This window comes from Sphaerodactylus townsendi, linkage group LG12, assembly GCF_021028975.2.
Source record: "Sphaerodactylus townsendi isolate TG3544 linkage group LG12, MPM_Stown_v2.3, whole genome shotgun sequence".
NCBI lineage: Eukaryota > Metazoa > Chordata > Lepidosauria > Squamata > Sphaerodactylidae > Sphaerodactylus > Sphaerodactylus townsendi.
The window spans coordinates 9085352-9108906 of NC_059436.1; the positions used below are offsets into that span (position 1 = coordinate 9085352).

Consider the following 23555-nt stretch of genomic DNA (forward strand, 5'->3'; position numbering starts at 1 on the left):
CTAGTTGTTTGTTGTAGGGAGAAAACCAGAAGGAGTTTGTATGCCACTTTGAGTCTCCTTACAGGTGAGAAATGGGGGTGGGGGGGGGTATAAATCCAAACTCTTCTTCTTCATCTTAGACACCAACAATATTTTCTAGGTATGGGCTTTTGAGAATAAAAGTTCCCTTCATCAGAAATTGCTGCTGACGGATGTGACTCTCAAAATCTTATACCTGGAAACTCTGGTCAGTTTCTAAGATGTTACTAGACTTGGTCCAGCTGTTCTACTGCAGACCAGGATGGCAACCCTCTGAAACTGAGTTCCTTGGTGGAATAGACAGCTTTATTTCCTCTCCTTCCCCACAACTGAAAACAAGCCTCAGACTTGGAAGGAGTATCACAAGCCCTTGGCAGCACGTGGATGCTTCGGCAACTGTTCAGAGAAAACTGCCCCAAAGTACCACTCTGAACTTCATCTGTGGCAGGCTGGGATGGCAAGAAATAGATTCCAAATCAAGAGCTTGAACTGGAAAGGAGCGGGAGGGTGGCAGAGGAGTAGAGAGGCAAAGGGTTCAAATGTCAAGGAGGCTGCTGTTTCATTTGCCTGAGGATACAGAGGGCACTTGACATGCTGGGTCCCTTCTGCATGCCACTCCGCTGATGCTCATCCGCTCTGCACATGGAGGGGTACAGAGGCCCTTGCATACTCATGCTCATGTGAAATAACCCCTCTTTCAGTGAGGCCTGTGCAATGGATGTCCCTGCTAACTACGACCACTGTTTTCTGTTCCTCTAATAGTGTTGGGAACTGTGAGTACAGTGTGGTAATGAGTCGCCTCTACTGACTGGAAAGGCTCCTAATGACATGCTCTGGTCCCACTCCCCATTTAACACAAATCAGTTGAAGAGCACATGTGACAGATGAGGAAGTATAAAATAAAAATAAAGTGTGAGCAATAGTGAATTCTGAGGTGAGTAAAGAATAGGTGGAGATCTATGAAGAAACTTGCTGCAGTTCCAAGTTTTCATTGCTCAGCCAGACTGGCTTGTGCTGGCCCGGTAGTATGCCTCTTCCACCTTTCCCTCCCCTGCAAGCAGCATTCAGTGTGTGCATGCGTTTGGCTCTGTGCCTGCGGCCTATAAAAAGCTGCCATGACACTGCTCACCCTAACCTGCTGCCCTCACTAAGCCTCTGAGCAAGCTGATATGTGGTTTTCCAGCTACTATTTTAAATGAAGACATTTCCAAACTGGAAAGGGAAAAAAAGTACATAATTTAATGTTATTGTAATAACTGCCAATATATTCTGCAACCTTTGAGGCCCTTTTTGCGCCTCTGTTCAGGTTGTTTCTTACTGCCATTCCAATTCAAGAATGTGAGCGGTAGGAAGGCTTAGCCCTCCATTCATGTTTAGGGAGGGAGAGCCCCACCTGCATTTTACAGATATCTCAAGCTGCCGTGCCAGTCTCCGTTAATAACAGGAAACCCGGAATGCCTGGGGATCAGGAGCCAATTGACTCATTCTGCCTCCCTTTCTGACTCTTGCTTTAGAAAGAAAATGCCACCCCCGTCCCGTAGGCACTCTTTTCTTTCAATAGGATCTCTGTGGTTCTCAGGCTACAATGCCGCTTTGTCAACAAGCCGCACAGGCTTCGAGAAGCAGCTCTGAATCATTCCACAGCTGTGCTCATGGAGTAACCACAGAATGAGGCCGCTGTTGCATTGCTCCTCCGAGCAAAAATGACGCACGTTTTCCTTTAAAAAAGAAAAGAAAAAAATCATGTCTGTTTCTGTTTCCCGTCCCTTACATACAGCGGCTTGGCTCTGTGCATTGGCTCTTCAAAAGGAAGGGTCTACTATCAGTGCATGAGGCCACCCCTGGGCCTTGCTGGAGGAAGACTCTTGAGGCTCATACTCCGAAAGAATCCTGTAATGGCTCAGCTGTCAAAATGGAAAAGGGTCTTCTCTCAGCTCTTGGTAGAGTTCCATGCACCCTGCTAAAGCTCTTGTATTGTGGAGAAACTTGCCGGATTCCCTCTGGATTTCATTTGTAGCAAAAGATTGGTAGCTGACAAATGTCTCCTGCCATGCGTAGACCCACGGCTCCAAAGCCTGCGACCTTCATTTTCATTCCAGCTGTGCACCCATTTCCATTTCCTTGGGTTGTTTCTTTTTCCTGCCCCATCTGTGCAATGAGACTCTTTTGGCAGGTGGCACAAACACCACTTGTACAGCAGGATTTAGGAAATGCTCACTCTTCCTAGGCAAAACCTTGCAGTGCCAGGAGAGCTATCAACAGACAATTGAGCCTAGCGGAATACAGCACTCGAAAGGCAGAACAAAAGCACACGCAGCGCTCAACCTCCAGCTGCGGACCCCGCAAGTCTGGCTGGAGTTCAGCTCCAGATGCAGGACCGGTGGGCATGCTCCTGGGAGGGTAAAGTTCCCCTGTGCAATCCAGCCAGTCCTTGGCTATGGAACGAGGGTAGCCTGCCTGCAGCTTGAGAGTGTGCTGGTCATACTGCCAGTACTCCCTGCCCTTGAAGACCAACACTGTTCCTGCAACAAGACAAAAAGATGACATCAGGAGTTAATAACTGTGTAGCCACTGGAGATTTGATTGCCTGTGCAGGTTTTTTTTTAAATGTTGCTTTGCAGCAGCTGCTACTGAAATACAAGGGTCTACATTATATTACTGAAGTTAAGCTGTAGCAGTCGTTTTGTGGCTGACTCCACCTTTTGCAGCGGGTGGGAGGGGGGTTTCCCTCAGCAGGCTCACAGGCCTGCTAAGCCCTCTCAAGGGGCTGGATCTGGTCCCCAGGCCATATGTTTGACAACCCTGATTTGAACAGTCTGTGGGCTCGAGAAATGTATTTCACAGCCGCTGGACAGGTTTTCAAGCAAATCCAGACAAGTACAAGCATGGTGAGAAAGAAGAGGCAGCCCTACGTAGATGGAAAATAAGCTGACAAACACAAACTCACCATCGTTCTCACTCAGCACAGCATCAACCGAAGAGGGGAACTGCTCCCAAGGTGCTTTGTGGATAGAGAAGTCCTCCTCCATGAGACCTGTGGTTTCATCATAGCACCACTGGAGTTCGCCCTTGAAGAAATAAGTTTTCCTATCTAGAGGCCATGAGAAAGCACCGTCAATACCACCCTGTGGAAGCCCGAAGTCTGTGACAGGGCAGGGGTAACCCTCTTCCACGCTGTTGTCTTTAAATACCCAGTAGAGAGAGCCTGAAGCAGGGAGAAAAACGATGATCAGTGAAAAGAACCACTCTGAGGGAACGGAGGGGAGGTGCTGTTCTACCCAGCAGAACACTGTGTGCCGTATGGATTTCTAGCATCTCTTTTTGATACATTGGATTGTAAAAAGGTCTGGGATCACACTAGCCTATCCTAGAGGAAGAACTTTCTAATTTTAGTTCGCTGAAAGGCTTCCAGGATGCTAGAAACATCATTGTGGGATCGCACACACATTTGGATACAGCTCCGCCATAAAGCTAGGGTTGCCAGTCTCCAGGTGGTCTAAGGAAAAAACAGGAGGAGCACAACCCAATGTGCATATGCTATATTAGTAACATTGTGCAAGCTTGGCACATATTTTAACAACTGTTATTCATCAATGTCATTTATTGATATAATGAAATTTGCCACAGTAAGTAACACATTTTTAATAATTCTGTCAGCGTAGACCAGTGATGGCGAACCTATGGCACGGGTGCCAGAGGTGGCACTCAGAGCCCTCTCTGTGGGCATGCGCACATAGAATTTGTCATGTGGGGGGAGGAAAATCACCCCCCCACACACACACACACACATCTAGGCTGGCCTGGGCCACTGAGCACAACGTGTAAGCAGACTGCTGCGTGAGGTGGGAGGACTGTGCCTGGCAGGCCTGGTGCCCAAACCGAGATGGCAGCTGCGGGGGGGGGGGGGGCGCAGAAGAGGCAGAGATACTAGAGAGGCACAGAGTGGTGTGTGTGGGACTTGCTGGAGGCTTGAGCAGGCTGGCCCCTGCTCGAGCGGGTGGGGTGGAGGAAGAGGGAGCCAACCATTTTTTTTCTAAACGAAAACCTCAGCATTCAGGTTAAATTGCCGGGTTGGCACCTTGCGATAAATAAGTGGGGTTTGGATTGCAATTTGGGCACTCAGTCTCAAAAAGGTTCGCCATCACTGGCGTAGACATACATATTTCCCAACTGGGAGCAGGCGATCCTACATTCCTAGGCCACTTTACAAGATTGGCAGAATAGGTAGGAGCACTGCTTCAAAAGCAGGTTCTCCACGTATGTCTGTCTAGTAACACAACCTCATTTGTCCACTAACCTTGGGACACAGAACCCAATACAAACCAATAGCAGTTTGCTGCCTTCTCCCCTCCTGAACTCTGGGCAGGGATGGAAATTCACAGAACATTTGTTGTGGTGGGGTGGCAGCTTGGTTAGATTGGGGGTGGAGGGAGTTCCGGAAAGGAAGCATAATTATTTAAATTGTTTACATGGGTGGGAAGCTAGGATACAAATGTTTTAAATATAACACTATTTCCAGTTGCATTGCTCTGACTCACCACCTGGGTTAGAAATCACATATGAACCTAATGAGAACCTCTTACCACTGAAGAAGAGGATGCGATGATCCGTGTGTCTCTCGTACACAGCATCTACTTTCTGGAGATTGGAAGGGAGGCCTCGCCAGAAGCCTGCGATCAAGGCAGGGCGCAAAGAAGTGAGATGCCGTCCTTGGGTCAGACGCCAGAAATACTGACCTATCAAAGATGGGTGGGTGGGAGAAAGAAAGAAAGAAAGAAAGTTTGCGAATCTCATTGGCAAAAGTACTTGCTGAGTTGCCAGATTACTATGGTAACAGGAGGCTCGTAAGGTTTTCAAATTATTACTACTCTTGTATCTATACCAGAGTACAAAATATACTCACTGTCCATCTGATATAGCTTGCATCTCTGTATTTCTCAGCACTTTCCACTTTAGAACATATACACTGAGCAAGAAAGCTTAGATTGAGCCCTGAGCATTATTTAAGGGAGGGGGCAAGGATACTTTTTTTTTTGCTACACCTGCTGCATTGGCATTGTTATTTCTTGCTGAAAATGCCTGTGGGTTGAGGAAAAGGGGCCATAAAAATATGCGAAGTTAGATAGGTAGAACTGGGCAGTGTATAAGAAACAGAAGTGAAATCCCTGGATATCCACTTAGCTGTCAATGTACACACTTTACTGGTTAAACCAACTGAATGGCATGCATTATTTAGGAAAAATGTAAATATTTGATTTAAATAATTGATTGAAATCCGCCCTTTTGGTGTTGACAACTTAAGTCATAACTGATACAAAGCATTTTATTTACTCCTATTCTACTCTGAATTTTAATTTCATGTTTTTATTATATAGCAGGGTTGGGTTGTATGACAACATATATTTTCGTGAACTGTGTTGGGAGAAATTACACTCTGCGTGTGCCAAAAGACTGGTAGAATTATTTTAACCAATCAGTAAATGCTAGTTTATGTCCATTCCACACCCTCCTTTGTAAAGAACACCTAGAAATTGTGCTGTGCTTGAGGCTACAGACCTTTGAAAAAAAATGTTTCCCCTCTAATCTGAGCAACGGCATCAACATTGGAGGCACAACGATCAGGAAATTCCTTCCCTGACCTGGAATACAGAAATGGAAATAAAAAATGGCAATCAGCCTACACAATATGGATTATCTTCTTTTTAAAGACCCTACTCAACAGAAAGGAAATACTGGCCTCCTGTTCCCCAGGAATCCTCTGTACACCCTTTTTTCTGCCCCCACAGTCTCCAAGAACTGGGGACCTTGTTTCACCTCCTTACTCTTTATACACCAACATAGGCCATGCAATCTTAGCAGAGAATATCATGCTTATGTACCCAAAATCTTCAGCATTGTTAAATAACTTTTTAAAATAGCTTCCCATGTTTTAGGTTTAGCTTAGTTTTCAAAGAATAAAATTTTAAAATAGCTTCCCATGTTTTAGGTTTAGTTCAGTGTTCAAAGAATAAATAAAGAAGAGAATAAATTGAACATGACATATCAAGTGTCACCACTACATACTATCATGGATTATGAACGACTGGAACATTATGTCTTTGAAGTAATTCACAGCATAGCTGGGAGAGCTGTGTGGTTTCCGGGCTGTATGGCTGTGTTCTAGCAGCATTCTCTCCTGACGTTTCGCCTCCATCTGTGGCTGGCATCTTCAGAGGATCTGATCAGATCCTCTGAAGATGCCAGCCACAGATGCAGGTGAAACGTCAGGAGAGAATGCTGCTAGAACACGGCCATACAGCCCGGAAACCACACAGCACTCCAGTGATTCCGGCCGTGAAAGACTTCGACAATACATAGCTGGGAGAGCCCGTGGCTCAGTGGCAGAATGTCTGCTTCACAAGCTGGAGGTCCCATGTTCAATTCCTGCACCTCCAGTTATAAGATCAGGTAGTAGATGATGTGAAAGACCTCTTCTTGAGATTCTGGACAGATGCTGCCAGTCAACATAGAAAATACCAACCTTAACAGACCAATGGTCTGACTCACTGGCCCTTTCTGCCCTGACATTTTGAAATATTTTTAGGCAGGAATTAAAACGTTTCGTCTGAGGAGTTCCACATAGTTTTACTTCCAGCCTAAAAATATTTTTAAACACATCCTCAAAAACAGCAATTCTTTTGCTGAAACGTTTTCAAAACATTTTTACTTGCTGTGCGATCTCTTTAAGACATTCTCCATGACTCTGCAATCCCTGGACTTTCTTCTCAGCACCATGTTCTAAGCTTGCTCTTTTCTGCTGCACCTATCTATTTTAGTCAATTCTGGCTTTTTTGGAGCGGGTAACGGGGGGATCTTAAAGTATTCCGTTTAGCTGCCGCGATTAATTGCGGTGTTAATGTTGCATTGAACCATCTAATCCACAAAGTATTTTTTAAAATGGAAAAATTACAAAATGATGGCCAGGAAGATTTTCAAGGGAGTGGGGGCAGACAAATGGGTGGGGGGACATTAAAAATGTTTTGCAGTCGTTTTGCAAACATTTTTGGTGACTTGTGCAAAAAGCGCCTCTATAGGGCAGCTTCGAGAGTGCTCGCGTGATGCACACTGCAGTCCCAGAGTGGAAGAATGTATGTATAAATCATAGCGACACTTAAGAGATATGTACTTTAGGCATGAATAAAGCGACAATTTCTAACCTTTGTGAGAAAGGGAAATCATGTGGGTACGCAGATGTTAGATCTGGGAGCAGTGAGGTTACCTCTGGTTTCTCCGTGGAATGAAAAACTCTACTCCCTGTATTAAAAACAGAGTGAGAGAGCGTAAGAATCAGTGAGTCAACATCTTAAAAAAAGAAGAGTCATGTTACATGGATTCAGGAAGATGCAGAGAGCCAGTCAGCATCCATGGAGAGGCTTTATCAAACAAATTTTGATGCAAAGTGGAAACGTAAAGCAACACATAACAGAATCTATTGCTTGGCTGATCCATCCTGTGGAGGCAAACTCAGCAATTGCTAAAATCTGGATCTGACCTCCTCCAGATTGTGACACATAACAATGATCAAAAGGTACATCAACAAGGCTACTAGAGTGGACTTACAAATGTTACAAAACTGTGCCAGTTATATGAAGTGTATTCATTAAAGATTTTGTGGCCGCTGTTGATTTCTCTTCAATGCCAGCAGTACACTCACAGATATAAATATGGTATCTGTTTGCCCTGAGGACTTCCCAAAGCATCCGTGCTAATGATAAAGAATCTCAGTTGTAAAAGGTTTCTGGTTCATCTAGATTTGAGACCCAGATATGGAATGGAAATTTTCTAGTCTCTCTATTCTGTAAAGGGGAATGATTTTGATGCACCTTTGACAGAAGTAACTAATGAATGTCTCTGATCGGCAGCTGGTGGTGATATGTGTTGCAGTAGCTGCAGTTAACGATGTGTGTTATCTCTTTTAGATGTTTATATTTTATAAGCCACTTTGGACATCCTGGAAAGGCAAGATATACATATTTTAATCAGTTCAATATCCTGCAGCTCCACATACCATAAAGCTTCTGTATCTCAGACCGATCATCCATATACAGCTGGTACTGAAGTGGGTCTCCCACTGGTCCCTGGTAATAGGGTCGCATGATGGAGTGCTTGGAGGGTGAATGTGCTAAGCCAAGACTGTGCCCAAACTCATGAACAGCCACAGCAAAGAGGTCAGTTCCAAAGTCATCTGTCAAAACATAAGAGTGAGTAGTCAAGAGCTTGATATAGTAGGTAACAGAAGGTATAGCAAAGACCATACCAAGAAAATTTGGTTATAGAAATGAAAAATGTAAAAGCCCATCCCAACAAACTTTCTGATGTTAGTGTTTAGGTTGTTTTAGGTAGTAGTTTAATATATTAGGAAGTGAAATTGTTATATTGCTGGTAGTTGTAGGTATAGGAGAGATAGGAGAGATATAGGTATAGGAGAGATGAGAGATATAGGTTTAGAAGAAATGAGAGGCTGTTGTAGATTAGTTATTAGTTTCAGTCTATATACTAACACTGCAATGAATTACATAGAAGTTTAGTCCTAGGTTGTATTTTGTAATTTTGACTATATAATAGAAAGTTGCCATCTGAGTTTGTTCATGTGTTAATTATATTATACTTCTGTTATTTCTTGTCATTTGATGTTACCTTATGTTTATGATTTTAGAAGCTGTTATTATGTTGCTATGTTGTTACCATGCTGCTATATTATGATGTTATTATGCTGATGTTATGAAATGTTATTATGTTGATCATGCCCTGATTATTGATGTTCTGATATTTGAAATACTATTATTGTTGTTGCTGCTTGATATTTGATTGTTGTTGCTATCTTTAATGATGTTGTTTTTAGGAGCAGCAGTGGCGTAGGAGGTTAAGAGCTCGTATATCTAATCTGGAGGAACCAGGTTTGATTCCCAGCTCTGCCGCTTGAGCTGTGGAGGCTTATCTGGGGAATTCAGATTAGCCTGTACACTCCCACACACGCCAGCTGGGTGACCTTGGGCTAGTCACAGTTCTTTGGAGCTCTCTCAGCCCCACCCACCTCACAGGGTGTTTGTTGTGAGGGGGGAAGGGCAAGGAGATTGTAAGCCCCTTTGAGTCTCCTGCAGGAGAGAAAGGGGGGATATAAATCCAAAACTCTTCTTCTTCTTCTTATTGCTGCTGCTTGATATTATGATTACTGCTGTTGTGATGTTATCAATGTTGTATCATGTTATTGTACACTGCCCTGAGCCTTTCGGGGGAAGGCGGTATATACATTAAATTACCAATACCACTTGCCCCAAGGATCGTCTACCCATCACAGACCAAACATGTGTCGCCCAGAAGAACTCTGAGTCCAAGAGAAGAAGTATTGAAGGAGAGTATCTACAGTGTAACAGCACCAAACAAAATAAGCAAGGCCCCACCTCCACACAAATGTGGTTGTCAGACAGAGCCACCCTGAGCATGAATAGGCCTCCAAAAGGCTTCCAAAAGAAGACTAGGAACACAATTTAGGGATGTCAACCCAGATCTCCCAGAATTTTAACTGAACTCCAGACTATATAGAGGTTCCCCTGGAGAAAATGGCTGCATTGGAAGATGGACTCCATAGCATACAAAAGTAAGTTCCCCCTTCTCCCAAGCCTTGCTCTCCCTAGATTCCATTTATAAATCCCCATTAATTTTCTAACCCAAAGCTGTTAATCCTAGTACAAATCCTCACCTAGTGGTATTAGTCCTGTCCTTTCCAGCTCACATTTTCTTCTTCATTGATAAGGGAACATCTCCATAATAACCTCCCTGCCCAACAAAAGTCAATATACCTGGTGAGCGAAAGGTCCAGTCTTCATCACTGTCAAAGTGGACACTGCCAGCCCTTTGGGGGTCTCCTGGAAAGAAGGCATGAGCCACCATGCCACCTGGCCCATCAAAAGGGTAGCCATCACGATGGTCAAGTTGGAGAAATTCCACAGAGATGTCCGCACTGTGGCTGCCCACTTCATGGAAGTTCAATGGTGTGACTTCACTCCACACTTTCAAGGCATAATACATCAATACACGCATAGTCTCCCGGCTAAGACGGGCCTCTCGTGGGTACGTCTTCACCCTGTGATAGAGACAATGCTTAGACTGAACCAACTAAGTCATTGTTACTAAAAGGCTCACCATGTGACTTCCAACCCCTGTATAAGGTTGCCTAGTTGCCCCCAGACACAAGCAGGAATCAGGGAGAGTAGGGTTGCCAGCTCTAGTTTAGGAAACTCCTAGAGATTTGGGATTGGAGCCTAGGGAGTCAGGGGGTACAATGCCCCAGTACTCTCCAAAGCCTCCATTTTCTCCAGGGGAATTAATCTCTGCAGTCTGGAAATGAGCTATAATTCCTGCAAGCTGGAATCCCTACAACGACATGGTAAGACACAACAAAGTTTCAGAAATTAAATGCATAAACAAATCTGATTGTACTTCTCCAGTTTGAACATGATGGCTTCTCATCCTTCCTCCAAGGAGCATTGGAGGGTTCTGAGTGGTTGCAGCCATTTAGTGATGCATTTTGTTATTGCTTAGCAGTTCCCATGGTTTCTGAGGAACGTGTTGAGTGCACCAGCAAATGTTAGTTGCCATTAGGCTTGGTCAATACCCTAGAAATTCGGTAAAATTTGGATTTGGTTTTATTCCAACATAAAATTATCTGTATATTCGAATAAGACAAATAACAAATTCGGATATACCCGAATATTCGGGTATAGCCGAAAAATTCAGGTTTATCTGATTTTTTGGAGTATTTTTGGTGTTTTAAAGCTAGAGGTACCAAAATTTCAGGGTATCATCTGGAGACTGTCCTGATGATACCACTTGAGTTTAATGAAGTTTGGTTCAGGGGGGCCCCTGCAGGCCGAAACACGAAAAAACACCAAAAAAAATCCAAAAGAAGCCCGAATACTTTGCGTTCAGATTCATTAATATTCGAGCAGGACACATTCGGCCAATTTTTGCCTGAATTCGCCCAAATCTCCAAGCCTAGTTGACATATTCATGTTCATACTGTAAGGTATATTTTCTGCATCCCTGATATATTTAGTTACCCTTTTTATTAATTTGGCTGACATTCCAGTTTATTCAAAACTGGCAGTGGCCTGAAGAATCTTGTGCCACAATAAACCATAGTAAAAACTCTCACACAGAGTACTTTTTTGTCTGTTGGCACCCTCTAGTGGTTACTCTGAGGGTTTATGTCCAGATAAATTCTTAACTCAGAAATAAATCTTGCCAATTCCAATCTGATTAACAACTTGATAAATGTGGTCAAGGCTGCACGGCCTGAAGAGGATTTACTGCACAAGAGGATTGTACTGGTTTGTTTTTCAGATGGTCTGCATTATAAATATAAAATTTATGATGGCTGGCATGGACATTTGATGTCTTGTGTACGTTCTGTCCTACATTAGAACAAATTGGCTACTTAAGAAGAGAAGGAGAAAAGTTTGGAATTATATCCTGCTTTTCTCAACTGTAAGGAGTCTCAAATACGGAGAACTGGATTTGATTCCCTACTTCTCCATATAAGTGGCAGACTCTAATCTGGAGAGCCAGGTTTGTTACTCCACTCTTCCACATGAAGCCTGCTGGGTGACCTTGGACTAGTTACAGTTCTCTTTGAACTCTCTCAGTCCCACCTACCCTTGTGGGGAGGAGAAGAGAAGGAGTGTGTAAGCTGTCTGAGATTCCTTAAAGGTTGAGGAACGTGGGGCATAAAAACCAATTCTTCTTTTTGCCAACTGTGAAGATGATCTCAACCCAAACCCACACAATGGCCTTTGCTAGTTTCCCTTCCTCCTCATCACGTTGCTCATAGAGTTGGACATGAAAGTATCATTCTGCATTCCACTGTGTCACACTAGAGTGAAGGCATACTTCTGTTTGAGCTAGAGCTTGCCTAACCTATATGTAGATGTGTAAAGAAATGTTGCAGAAACTCCCTGTTGTAGTACTGCATGTATTCTTGTGTAAGAACTTGTGAAAGAGGACTACTTACTGACTATTTCCCTCTTCTGCCACGGCTGTTTGGATTCCAGCATATAATAAATATGTGTAAAATGCCATCAAGTTGCAGCTGATATGGCAACCCAGTAGGGTTTTCAAAGTAAGAGATGTTCAGAGGTGGTTTGCCATTGCCTTCCGCTGCATAACAACCCTGGTATTGGTGGTCGTTCAACCAAATACTAACCAGGACTGACCCTGCTCAGCTTCTAAGATATGACAAGATCAGGCTAGTCTGGAGCATCCAGATCAGGCTATAATGAATAGTTCCCTTTAAAAGAGAATCCTGCATTTCTTAACCCTGTCCCTACTGGAAACAATAGCAGAAGATCCTATATGCCTTTTGAGATTTAGTCCCAAGTACCTGGTCCTGCAGAAGGATGCACTTTGCCTGCCCCTAAAAGGGATGTGCACATTTAGATATTTTGAATATTTTCTGCACTGCTCCAGTTCACTCAATGAACTCCACAAAGCTTACAATGTTTGCATTCTCTTTTGCTCTTGGTCTCTCCCTCTATCCAATGGCACATTCAGAACCGTACAGTAGCTCAGCCCTTTTGAGCCCTTATTAATTTTATTATGTGAGAGCAAAAGGTTGAACAGAGCTGGATTAAAACTGGGAAGGTTGGATTGGTTTGTTTGGCCAATCCCCAGTTAATCTTCTACTCTGCATGTGTCCAAGCAACATTTAGGACTTACATGCTTGTTATACGCAGCCCAGCGGTGGTCCTGAAATCCCCTAGAGGGATTTCACTTCATATAAGATTTTATTCCATGTTGCACCAATGCTGCCATTAGCATACTTTGCTAGGACTATTTTTGGATGTATTTAACATGCAGTATTAAAGGTCCATAAGTTGCTTTTTCATTAACAGCAGAGATGAAAGTAATTTAAGCGCTTCAGGATGTTAAATGCATCCATAAATATTCCCAACAAGGTATGTTAATGGGGGCATTTTTTTTAATTAACTGCCTCAGATAATTTGAGCTCAGGTAGAACTCCTTTCCAATGTCACATATGGCACATAAATACTGAGCAGTCCTCCAAGGAGGATACAACATGCCTTCAAAGTGGAAAGAGCAGTCAAGTTATGGCTGAGATGAATAGAGGTGGGGTTGCCATTGGCTGCACTTCCTTGGTAGTCTCCAATCCAGTTACTAACTAGCGCTGACCCTGCTTTCCTCTGGAGATCTGAGAAGATCAAGCTAGCCTGGATCAACCAGGGGAGGGCAAACATGCCTTCAGATCAAAGGAGTCGTAGTTGTTCTTTTTTTCTTGCTTTTCCTCTTCTTCTTTTCAATAAATGCGCAAGGAGCTTTTGAATTTTGTCCTGAATGGCTGTGGTAATTGTCATACTAGCTTTGGTCTTTCGGGTCTTTCACAATTCTTACACAAGCTGTTACAAACAGAAAAGCATCTTTAGATTCAGCAACACTTAACTCCAGTGTAAAGCATAAAACAACCTTCCAGAAAGCAAAAGGTGCCTTCTGCATGTGGACGGGCATCCTTGGACCATCCACTGTTCACAAAGATAAGTAAGCAGGAAAGAGTTCAAATATCGGGCAATACTGGATTCCGTTTGAACCCACATCAGCATAGGTATACCTACTTCCAGGAGATATTCCTCTTGGACCAAACTGAACCAGCATTCCGCCTGCTCCGACTCTTTCGTCTCTTTCGCCTTTTTCTCCTCCTGTTGCTCCTCAAAGGGAGCTTTTCTGGGAAGGTGGGGATAATATCAGGCAACGAACAGCGAGGCATTCGGATCAGAGCCAAAGTAGCATCATCTGGCAGATTCAAGGAAGCAAAAACAGGCAAATCAAATCACCTGGAGGCAATGACAGGTCTAGTTCCACATCAGATGGTAAACTCATATTTGGGCTGTACTGCTTCAAGCTTCTCATGTTACTGACCGCTCCTCCAAACAAACAAAAACTCCACGCATGTAGCAGACTAGCATACCAAGGAAAAGGCTAGCCTAGAACTCTTCCTTCTAACATTCTTGTGGAGGGATTTTTGTTGTACAGAAAGTCATGTGTGTCCCCCAAACTGCTGGCTGAAGTGGTACAGCCCAGGCACAGGTTTATCCCTAGAGCAAAAACTAAATTTCAGCTGAAACAGAGATTGTTTGGTCTTCTTGACCGAGTATGAACTCCTGCCTCCAACAGAGTGTATTCATCCCTGCCAATGATATATCACATATCATTAGTGAAATTTGGGAACACTGCAGCACAGGTATACACAGGGTAGCAGAGGAAAACCAGCAGGAATGCATAGTGACCCCATACCTGGAATCCCAGTCTCAGCGATGCCTGCAAAGCGCTGCATTTCACGAATAGCACTGGTCACAGCCTCCCAGGTCTGCAGCTGGCCTGTTACTGGATCAGCTGGAGGGAGGTATCCATACTGCGTCAGCCATTCCTAGGTAAGGATCATAGGGGGAAAGGGAAGGTCAGAACAGTCCCATCTATGCTGGTGGAAATTTCAAGTCCTCCAGATTTTGTTGCATAGCCAACAAATAGAGGACTTTCAGCGCAATCTTAAATAATGTCATGGCCCAACCCAGCATGTCTGGGAACTCCTTGGAGGAGGACTCAGATGTGGGAGAGGACACAGATTTGGCCCCAGAGTCCCAGGTAATACCTATGGGCTAAGAGCCTGAACCTCCAGCAGCACCTGCAGGACCTGGTCCAGAGGCTCAGACAGCATCCAGTCTGGGAGTCACAGTCAGGGCACAGCTCTGAGATTCCTCCTGACACCAAGCCGGGGAGGCCCTGACAGCACTCTCACCCCCTTTGTCTCCAGAGCCCCAGGAGCAATGCTACAGGAAGCTGCATGCTAGTTTGCAGGAAAGGAAACACAGCAGCAGGCTAGCAGCTCTGGGGCAAGTTGGGCTCAACAAGAAGTATTTGCAGAAGCCAAGGCGCAACTACATGAGGGTTGTTGCACTGGTGGGTGGGAATGCTATATAAAGGATTGGAAGTCAAGCTGTGTTGTGGCAGTAACACTGTGTTTGGACTTGAAATCCACTGTTTATACATGTGTTGCCTGAACCTGGTTTTGATCTTGCTTTGGACTCTGGACTCAGGTCTGTTACACCCTTCTGTACTTGATCCTTGATTACATTAAACTGCTGAACCGGCTATAAGATGATGTTTGATGTGTAGGATTAGCTGCAGTGCTGAAAAAGCGGTTAATCAATTTTTGTAATATTCAGTCTTTAACTAAAACCTTATAGCAGAACTATTGCAAAAGTCTCACAATGCTAATAATTTCTTAAATATCCTCCCTTTATTTGCATTGTTCAGATGAGACATCATGACCTTGCCTTACTCTGAGAATCGATTTTGGTAATCGGTAATAATTGGTAATAATCGATTTCTTTATCGATAATAATTGATTATTATCGATTATTGCTGATACCAAAATCGATTATTACAGATTATTACTTATTATTACGATAACAAAACCAATTATTACAGATTATTACCGATTACAAAACCGATTATTACCAATAACGAAATCGATTAGTAGCGATTACTACTAATACCGAAACCGTTATCAGTAATAATCAGTTTTGGTAATCGGTAATAATCGATTCTGGTAATCAGTAATAATCGGTAATAATCGGTTTTGGTATCAGCAATAATCGGTAATAATCAGTTTTGGTATCAGCAATAATCGGTAATAACTGGTTTTGGTATCAGTAATAAACTCTTGTGCCACCGTAAAGACAAATGAATTTATTATGGCATAAGCTTTCATGATCCAATTGGTCATATGTATGCCAAAGCATCATACATTCAGTAGCCTTTAAAGCAACAAAAAACTCTTTATTTTGGCTGCAGCAGCTTAATACAGCTACCTGTATGGAATTTTACCATATAAACTCATAAATCTGGAGATTACAAACTTGCTCTCTTTAGGTAAAGATACTGTCAACAATTGATTCTCTCATGCATCAGGAATTACTTACCACTATCTCCCCACTCTCATCTGCTGGAGTGGGCACAGGAAGTACACAGGGAGGCAAAATTACAAGCAGCAACAGCAGCAAGATCCGAACAAGGTACCCAGTGACAGCTAACAGTGCTGTCCCTTGCCCATGTTCCAACTGATGGTGCTTCTGCATGGGATGTATCTTGGGCAAATACACTCCTCCAGTCTCCATCCAGTTGGCACTCTGTACTTCACTTGGAGACCCAAGCTGCCAAATTCTTCTGAGCCTACAACAAAGTCTCCTCAAACTAGTTTTCACAATTCAGCAGACCTTGCCGATTTCATCTGGAATGTCTCACAGTCTGCTCTGAGTCCAAGATGGGGAATTAGAAATGTTGCTGTTTTGTTCCTTGGGTTTGGAGCTTGGCACAGACGCACTAACATTTCTCCAGCTGAAAGCATTGCCTCTGATATATGAACCTGCATGGTGGGAACAGCAGAAACAGGTATGGATTAAAGTTCTCCTGGCAGTCGGATCAGGATAATGGGAATATTCCTGTTATGGAGACATTCAATAAGCACACCAAGTTATATCCTCCTTACTAGCAAACCACTTCTCCACTTCCAAAACAAACTCATTCCTTCGCCCACAACCTACAGTTCTTCAGTGTGACAGCAAGGGCAGCTGTCATAACAGGACAGACAGCAAAAACACCCTGTTAATGGTCCCTCAATGGAACTTTCTCCTTCCACTACAGTGCAAGAAAAAAGCACATACCACAAACAATGTAGGTTAACTGGGTGCATTCCAAGCTCAGGCGTGCCATTTGGAATTGCCTGTTCAGCTACCATCATTCACCCATCATTTGTATTTATCGATTTATACATAATAGCTTCGTTTCTGCTCAATCAAGGCAGCTAACAATTAAAATAAGCATAACAAAAATACACGATAGAACTGATGAAAAACCAGAAAAACCATAAGAAAACTGATGAAAACCCAGTACACATGAGCCCAAGACAGCAAATTCAAACATCAGGGGAGAAGGAGAGGACAACGAAGGAACACCAGACTGAGGGCTGGAAGTAGGGAGAAAGTCCTCACCCACCGGCGAATGTCAATGATAGAAGGGGACAGGCAAATATCCCTGCTGACAGATAATGTTGGTGCCATGATGGGGTGTTACCCATCTAGTATCAGAAACCAGGAGTACATGAAGCAGGGCCACAGATGATCATTGTAATGATCAAGTGAATTCATATGAGAGTAGGCTGTCCTTGAACTGCTCAGAGAAAATTCCAAAAGTGTCCATCATGCCTTCTGCCAAATAGAAAAGAGCATGCCATGTTCTTGGCTTATTTCCTGGAGCATGTGCACCATCATCCAACATACTCTTGGACCCTTCTTTTCTAAAAAGCAAAAACCAAGCTGCCCATGGAATTATCCTGTCCTGCCAATCCATGGATTCAGGGAATTCACCTGGGCTCAGCATCTATCTCTTCTTCAAAGGCCAAACTGATTGCTCTCTACAAATTCATGCATCTAAACATAGGGGAAGGTAACTATTCAGAGAAGAAGGCATCTAGGGGCGGGTTTTTAACTCTTCCCTGGCCTGCCTTCCACCTGTTGTTAACTCTGCATCCCTGTGGGATTCCAGACAGAAAGCTCCTCTTGCATGTGTTTGACACCCCCGCAGGAGAGAAAGCAGCTTGGGAAAAGAGAAGATGTGAAGGAACTTCAGCTGTTACTCATCTTCCCAAAGCTAATTTCCCATAATTAAAACAGCCATCTGAGTTTAATTAATGTATTTGAGTGTGAAATGTAGGTTGGACTATGGTTTCAAACAGATTGGGATGCAGCTCACTCTGGTTATCTCATAAATTGATATCTTATCCTTTTTTCTTTTTCCTTTCAGTATGCAAAAGTAGTTTTCCTGCTGCCGACATCCTGTACACTTAACAACTTTCCATACCACTTAATTCATTTGATAAAACAGCTGTAGCCTGCATCCATGCAAAGAAGCGTTAATCTTTACAGGACAGCTTGTAATTTTGAGGTGAAGGAAAGAGGGTATAATTCAGTCAAAATATTAGTGAGACAAAAGAAAAACAGCCAACGGTTAATGGCATGATTCTCTACGGTCACATTTACCCTACAAACAGAAATCCATTTTGATTTCCCCAGAGAAGCTTTAGGTGAAGGTGATGACTTCTTTGTAGCTGTAAAAGTGCTCCAGTTCTCTGGATTGAACAGCATATTTAGAAGGCTAAAGCTCACTCTGCCTCTGCACTTTCCTGCTGATTAGGAAAAGGTCCTTCTACAGATTGTGCCCAGACTAGTTCCTACACAGCCTCATAATGGAGAAAGTGTAGATCTGCACAGTTCTAACTTGGGGCTGAAGCATTAATCTGGGGCACAGTCTGCACTTCCACTAAAAACTGTCTGCATTAACATTTTGCATGTAACATTAAACCAGCCCAAGGAGAGGGGAAAACAGAGCTTGTTGTGAGCGCCAGGGTATATACCTCCAGAGAAGTCCATAAAGAAATCCAGATCCTTTGTTGACTTAAACTGCCAAAAACGTATTACTGATTAAAGAGTGTAATATAAATATGTCCATAATGAAAGGACAGAGCTTATACGCGTTTGGAGCTACACTTTGCAGGGTGTTTCGTTTAGCTTGGACTGGGCAAGGTGGAAAGAGATTCACAAAAAGAAAAAGAAACTAGGAAAGGGAAAGCTGATGCATTGCAAGGAAATCTATTCAGGGTTGCCAGCCCAGCTCTCAGAGTATTATCCAACTTCAGAATTTCTGGCAGTCGACAATAATAGTAACACATGATAAAATAGCAGGACTCGGCTAAGGCAAAATCCTCTGCTTCTCCTGTGCTCTCTTCTGCCTATCAAATTTTGCGAGCACCAATTTATTCCAAGCATGGATTGAACCATGCCTTACAAAAGTGATTCCAACATGAACTTCTGCTTTGTTTTTACAAGCTCTGAGAATATAGCTCGTCTACTGAATATAAACAGGGACCAACGGTCCATTTAATCTTGAATCCTGCATCCTACAATGGCAAGCCTGATGCTTTTTTGATACCCACGAACAGAGCATGAAAGCAACAGTTCTTCATCTACCTCTTGGTCCTCAGCCACTGGGTATTTAGAGGGACGCTGCCTCTGAGCATAGATATTCCATTCACTGTCAGGGCTAAAAACCCTTTGTCTCAGCTGTGATGAATTTGCCTTCTAAAGCTGCCGAAGCTTTTGGTCACAACCATATCCACTGGTAGCAAATTCCATGTTAATTATACATTATAAGAGATGTTTCCTTTTGCCTGTTCTGGATCTATCACCCATCAATTCTATTAGGTGAGAGAGGAAGAAAAGATTCCTATTGTCCACCTTATCATACACGTTGCCTACTTTTATAAATTTCTATCATATCTCCCCTTTCTCATTTTTTTTTCTGAATTAGACAACTAAGGGAAGGCATGACAGGTGCTTATAAAACCATGCATGATTTGGGAAAAGCAACGGGGAGTTTTTGAAAAATTGTAATTATGTATCAATTTAGTCAATGAGTGGCATTTAACAGAACACGCATGATGACAGATCCCTGCTCCAAAGAGCTTACAATGGAACATCTGGGGGCAAGGTAGACAATAGGGAAGAGGAAGGTGGAGGTAGGGGGGCAAAATAGGGGAAGACTTAGCATTTATCCCATAGTACAGTGGTGTTCATAACATCTGGAGTGCCAAAGGTTCACCACCAAGGCCATAGTATATCTTCAGACAACAGGAAGCTGTACCAAAAATTTTGTGGGGGGAAAAGTTCCATTTTGAGGAAAGAATTGAAAGCAGGTGAGTTGGCACCACACAGATGTTCTAGGAGGAAACGCCAAGTATAAGGAACAACAAGGGAGAAAAGGTGGAGTTATTTGAGGGAGAATTTGAGCTGACCTTGTAGGAACTGGAGAAACAAAGGGATGCACTGAGAGGGGACAGCTAAGGAGAAACACAGACATCAAGTTCAATTTGCTTCCCTCCATCACTAAGTTAATACTGTTTCCCGCCACTGTCGCAGGTGGACAGTGGGGAAAAGCAAACGGACTGGACATCAGTCATGCAAAACAAGTAGAGGGCAGCCAAGACCCTCATCTGCCTGTGTGGGCAGTTAATCAGAGCCTACCCTACCCATTGCTCACTTTTTCTGCCATTTTTCTCCTCCATCTTTTCTCTCCTAATGGAGCTCAAATGGGAGGCTGCATAGTCTGAGCAAAGTCTGAGCAGGGGAATGGACCACCCGGCTAAGCAGTCCCACCCTAAGATTCGCCCCCTCTGTGATCACTCCAGATGATCGACCTGGAACAATAATCTCTACCTGCAAAGATGTCAGAGAGAACAACCACAAATCATATAATATCTTCTATGTCTTCGCCAGGCCGAAAGAAGACAAAGAATCCCAGAATGGGTCAGTGGCTAAGGGGCAGGGGCAGTCAACTGGAAGACCCGGTTTTAAATACCCCTGCTATGGCTGTGCCTTAATTTCTCTTCTGCAAAACAGAAGTCTGAACAACCTTCCCAGCTTGGGACGATCAGAAGCTTTGCCTATGCAAAAGAGCTCCATACTTCCTTAGCATCAGCCCCGGACAAGGGGACTGTTGCCTTCTCTGTTCTTTCCAGCAGCAACAGCCATGCTTGGCACGACGAGAGTTTCCCAGAACGAAAGAGGGGAGTCAGAAGACCCGCCAGAGGATCTGCCCCTCCTTGCCCGTGTGTGTGTGTGTGTGGAGGGGGGGGGAGGTGTCTTCCCTGCTTTCCAGTTTATCCCCCTCTCCGAAGCAAACCGGAGAGCGCGGCCCATTGAAAAGGTGGCTCTGCTAGGATGACAATAGCTGGTCAGGAAAAGGAGCTCTTACATGTTCCAGGCGCCGGACCTCTCCTCCGGACTGGTACCCGGACACGACGACGCCTCTCCAGTCCTGCTTCGCCCTTTCTTGGGCTCCACCGGCGGAGCTGATGCGCCTTGCTGCAACGGGGCAGCGGGAACCACCCATTCCCAGGAAAAGCAAAACGCCCCCTCCCTTCCCCTTCTTTTCCATCCCACCCAAGCCCAGCCCAGCCCAGCCCCGCGGGCTTTTTGAGGCGACTCGGGCTGCCCCCGCTTTTAATCTGCTTTGCACAACTTAAAACAGCTGCAAAAAAACCAGCAACAAACAAACAAACAAAAAAAGCCCGCGAACGAAGCGCTGCACTTAGCAGTTATTGGCTCTCCACGCCTGCCGCTGCCGGCTTTGTTGTGCTCTCCAGAAATGCTTCCCTACCCTTGGGAGTCTTCTTTCGAGCACGGCAGCCGGTCGCCACCCTTTCTCCTTCCCGAAGCCCAGGGGAGCTCTCTCCGCCTGTGCGCACCTGGCCTCCGCCAGCAAAAAGCCAGCCCATCCTGATGCACCAGATGCCCACCCCCCCCCCAGGCGAAGACCCGCCCCCCCGGCCCCGAGAGCCAAACCAGCCGCAGACCCTTCCAGGAGCAGTCACACACCCCGGGCCAAAGTCTTTGGGGACCGGTTTCCACGTGCGATCTTGGCTCTTTTAACACAGCGGGGAAAGAAAACACAACCCAGGGCCAAGAACTGGGATTCGGCGCAACAAGTTTTGGAGAGGGAGGAGCGGTGGCTGAGGAGAAGGAAGGGAAGGGCTGCAGGGGGCTTAATTTTCTTGTGTTGTGGCTCCCCCCTCCACAATGGTCTTAAATCTTCCTTTCCCCTGCCCATTTAACTTGGGGGGGGGGGGGTGCTTTGGTGGACCGTTCTCCTATTTCCAGGGCCAGGGATCTCCCAAAGTGAATTTTGAAGCACAGTAGGTGTGTGGGGGTGGACGGCAAGAGGAGATTAACAGCATTCGTAAGCAGAGGCAGATGTGCTAGTTAACAATATCTGACCAAGCCCTTTTATGTCTCACATTTTCTCTGAGAAGCCCAGGTTTACTATCATTTTATCCTAACATCAACCCTGCAAAGTAGGCTAGGCTGAGAGTGTCAAAGCCTGTTTCCAGGTTCTGCCCCCTGAACAAGAAATCAGTGTTTTTAAATCAAAAAACCTGGGTGAACTTGAAGAGGGCTCGCACGTGTGGCCCCAGGTTCAATGTCCAGAATTTCTAGTTTTATAAGAGAATAGGAAAGTCCTAAAACAATGAAGAATCACAACTGACCACAGCAGACAGCTCTGAGCTACATAGATGGTCTGATTCACCAAAAGACAGCTTTTTCTGTTCAGTTTTACTTGGAAGCTACACGCAACCAAGCTGAAGCTATATTCTTCGTATACTGAAATGAATAAATAGGAAGCAGCGTCTTGCTTCCGACATGCCACAAAATTTCCGACATACCACAAAACTATTATTTGGTGGTACACAAATGAACCTTGAACATTCACTCACCAGGCACTCTGTTATATCCACTTAAGCATATGTCACAATATGCCAGCATATGTGAACCACCAAACTAAGGTTTGCTCTTAGAGTTCCAACAGAGGGTGGCAAATCAGCATCGCAGTTTGGCAGTGCTAGTTTGAAGAACAATTGTAAACCAGTTCAGACTAGTTCAGACACTGTGAGCTATGCTTAGGACTAGAGAGGAAATAAGCAACTGAAGCAGAGCACATAAGAGATGGGAAGGAGGAAGTAAACTTGCTTTGATGTTAGTTTCACTCATCCCTTTGTTGAGTTTTTTTAAAAAAACCTGCATGATTATTGTATTCAGCTGGAGCTGTAACTTCACTGGCTTTTAACTTCACAACGCTACACTCCTTGTTCTAAACTGTGCAGGGTTTCCATTTATTTTCCCAAAACACATCGATCACCTTTTGTGGAGGACCCTCTCAAAAAACAAAACACTAAGCCCCCAATAAAAGATAATTTAAAATAAAAAGAACTTACCAGCTCTGACTGCTGTTCCGGGTACTAATTGTTGATGGGGAACTTTTCGAGACCCCAGTCTCCCTCCTTTCTATGAATTGCTGCCTTTAATTCACCCACAAACCATTAACTTCCAGGCTCTTCTTCAAACTGCAGGACACGATGGGTACTCTGGTCGGGAATCAAGGCTCCAAAACTACTTAAGTCGATTTTAGTGGACATCAGCAGAACTTGGATGAGCCTAAAAAAGAGATCTGTCCTCTGAAAAATGGAAACTCTAATCATCGTAACTGTCTGGCTCCTTTACCTTTCTTTGGTACAGACATTCATCAAGTCACTGTCCATTTACGTATATAGGTCCCTTTACAGTTGCTTGGTGCTAAACATTTCAGGCCTAGGCAGGAAGGGGGTCTCTGGCTGCCCTTTTGCCTTACCCACTGGCTGTGCACATTAACCTCCAAGGACTCCATGGCAACACAGCCACAGTCTTTTGGTGCCTTGGCAGAGACTTACATCTACGATTTAGGAAGCAATGGGGCCAGAGTGGCTATTTTGGGTGATGGGGTCAGTTGGGGCCTGCCTGAGCGCTGTCCGAGAATAATTCTGACAGACAATGCAGCCATTA

At 44.2% G+C, this 23555-nt stretch overlaps 1 protein-coding gene across 2 annotated transcripts; it reads right to left on the reverse strand.

Moving 5' to 3' along the window:
* Positions 1–1235: 1235 nt before the first annotated feature.
* On the reverse strand, positions 1236–23387 carry LOC125442281 (matrix metalloproteinase-17-like). 2 transcript variants are annotated; one of them, XM_048513555.1, is made up of 11 exons: positions 22952–23387; positions 16050–16492; positions 14362–14494; positions 13683–13860; positions 9858–10141; positions 8066–8242; positions 7226–7311; positions 5575–5671; positions 4602–4754; positions 2966–3223; positions 1236–2540 (listed from the first exon to the last, which is right to left on the reverse strand). In XM_048513555.1, the coding sequence occupies exons 2-11, from the start codon at positions 16242–16244 to the stop codon at positions 2242–2244; spliced, it is 1860 nt and encodes a 619-aa protein (XP_048369512.1). In that variant the 5' UTR covers positions 16245–16492; positions 22952–23387; the 3' UTR covers positions 1236–2241. The 2 variants fall into 2 exon arrangements, with proteins under 2 accessions (XP_048369512.1, XP_048369510.1); XM_048513553.1 differs by lacking the exon at positions 22952–23387 and adding an exon at positions 20935–21082.
* Between the last annotated feature and the right edge of the window lie 168 nt (positions 23388–23555).

Coding starts and splice junctions, on each gene's coding strand:
- LOC125442281 (XM_048513555.1), bottom strand. CDS start 16,244: ATGGAGACTGGAGGAGTGTATTTGCCCAAGATACATCCCATGCAGAAG. Junction 10,142..13,682: donor AAGAGGAATATCTCCTGGAA/GTAGGTATACCT, acceptor TCTCTATCACAG/GGTGAAGACGTACCCACGAG. Junction 4,755..5,574: donor GGAAACATTTTTTTTCAAAG/GTCTGTAGCCTC, acceptor CATCTTTGATAG/GTCAGTATTTCTGGCGTCTG.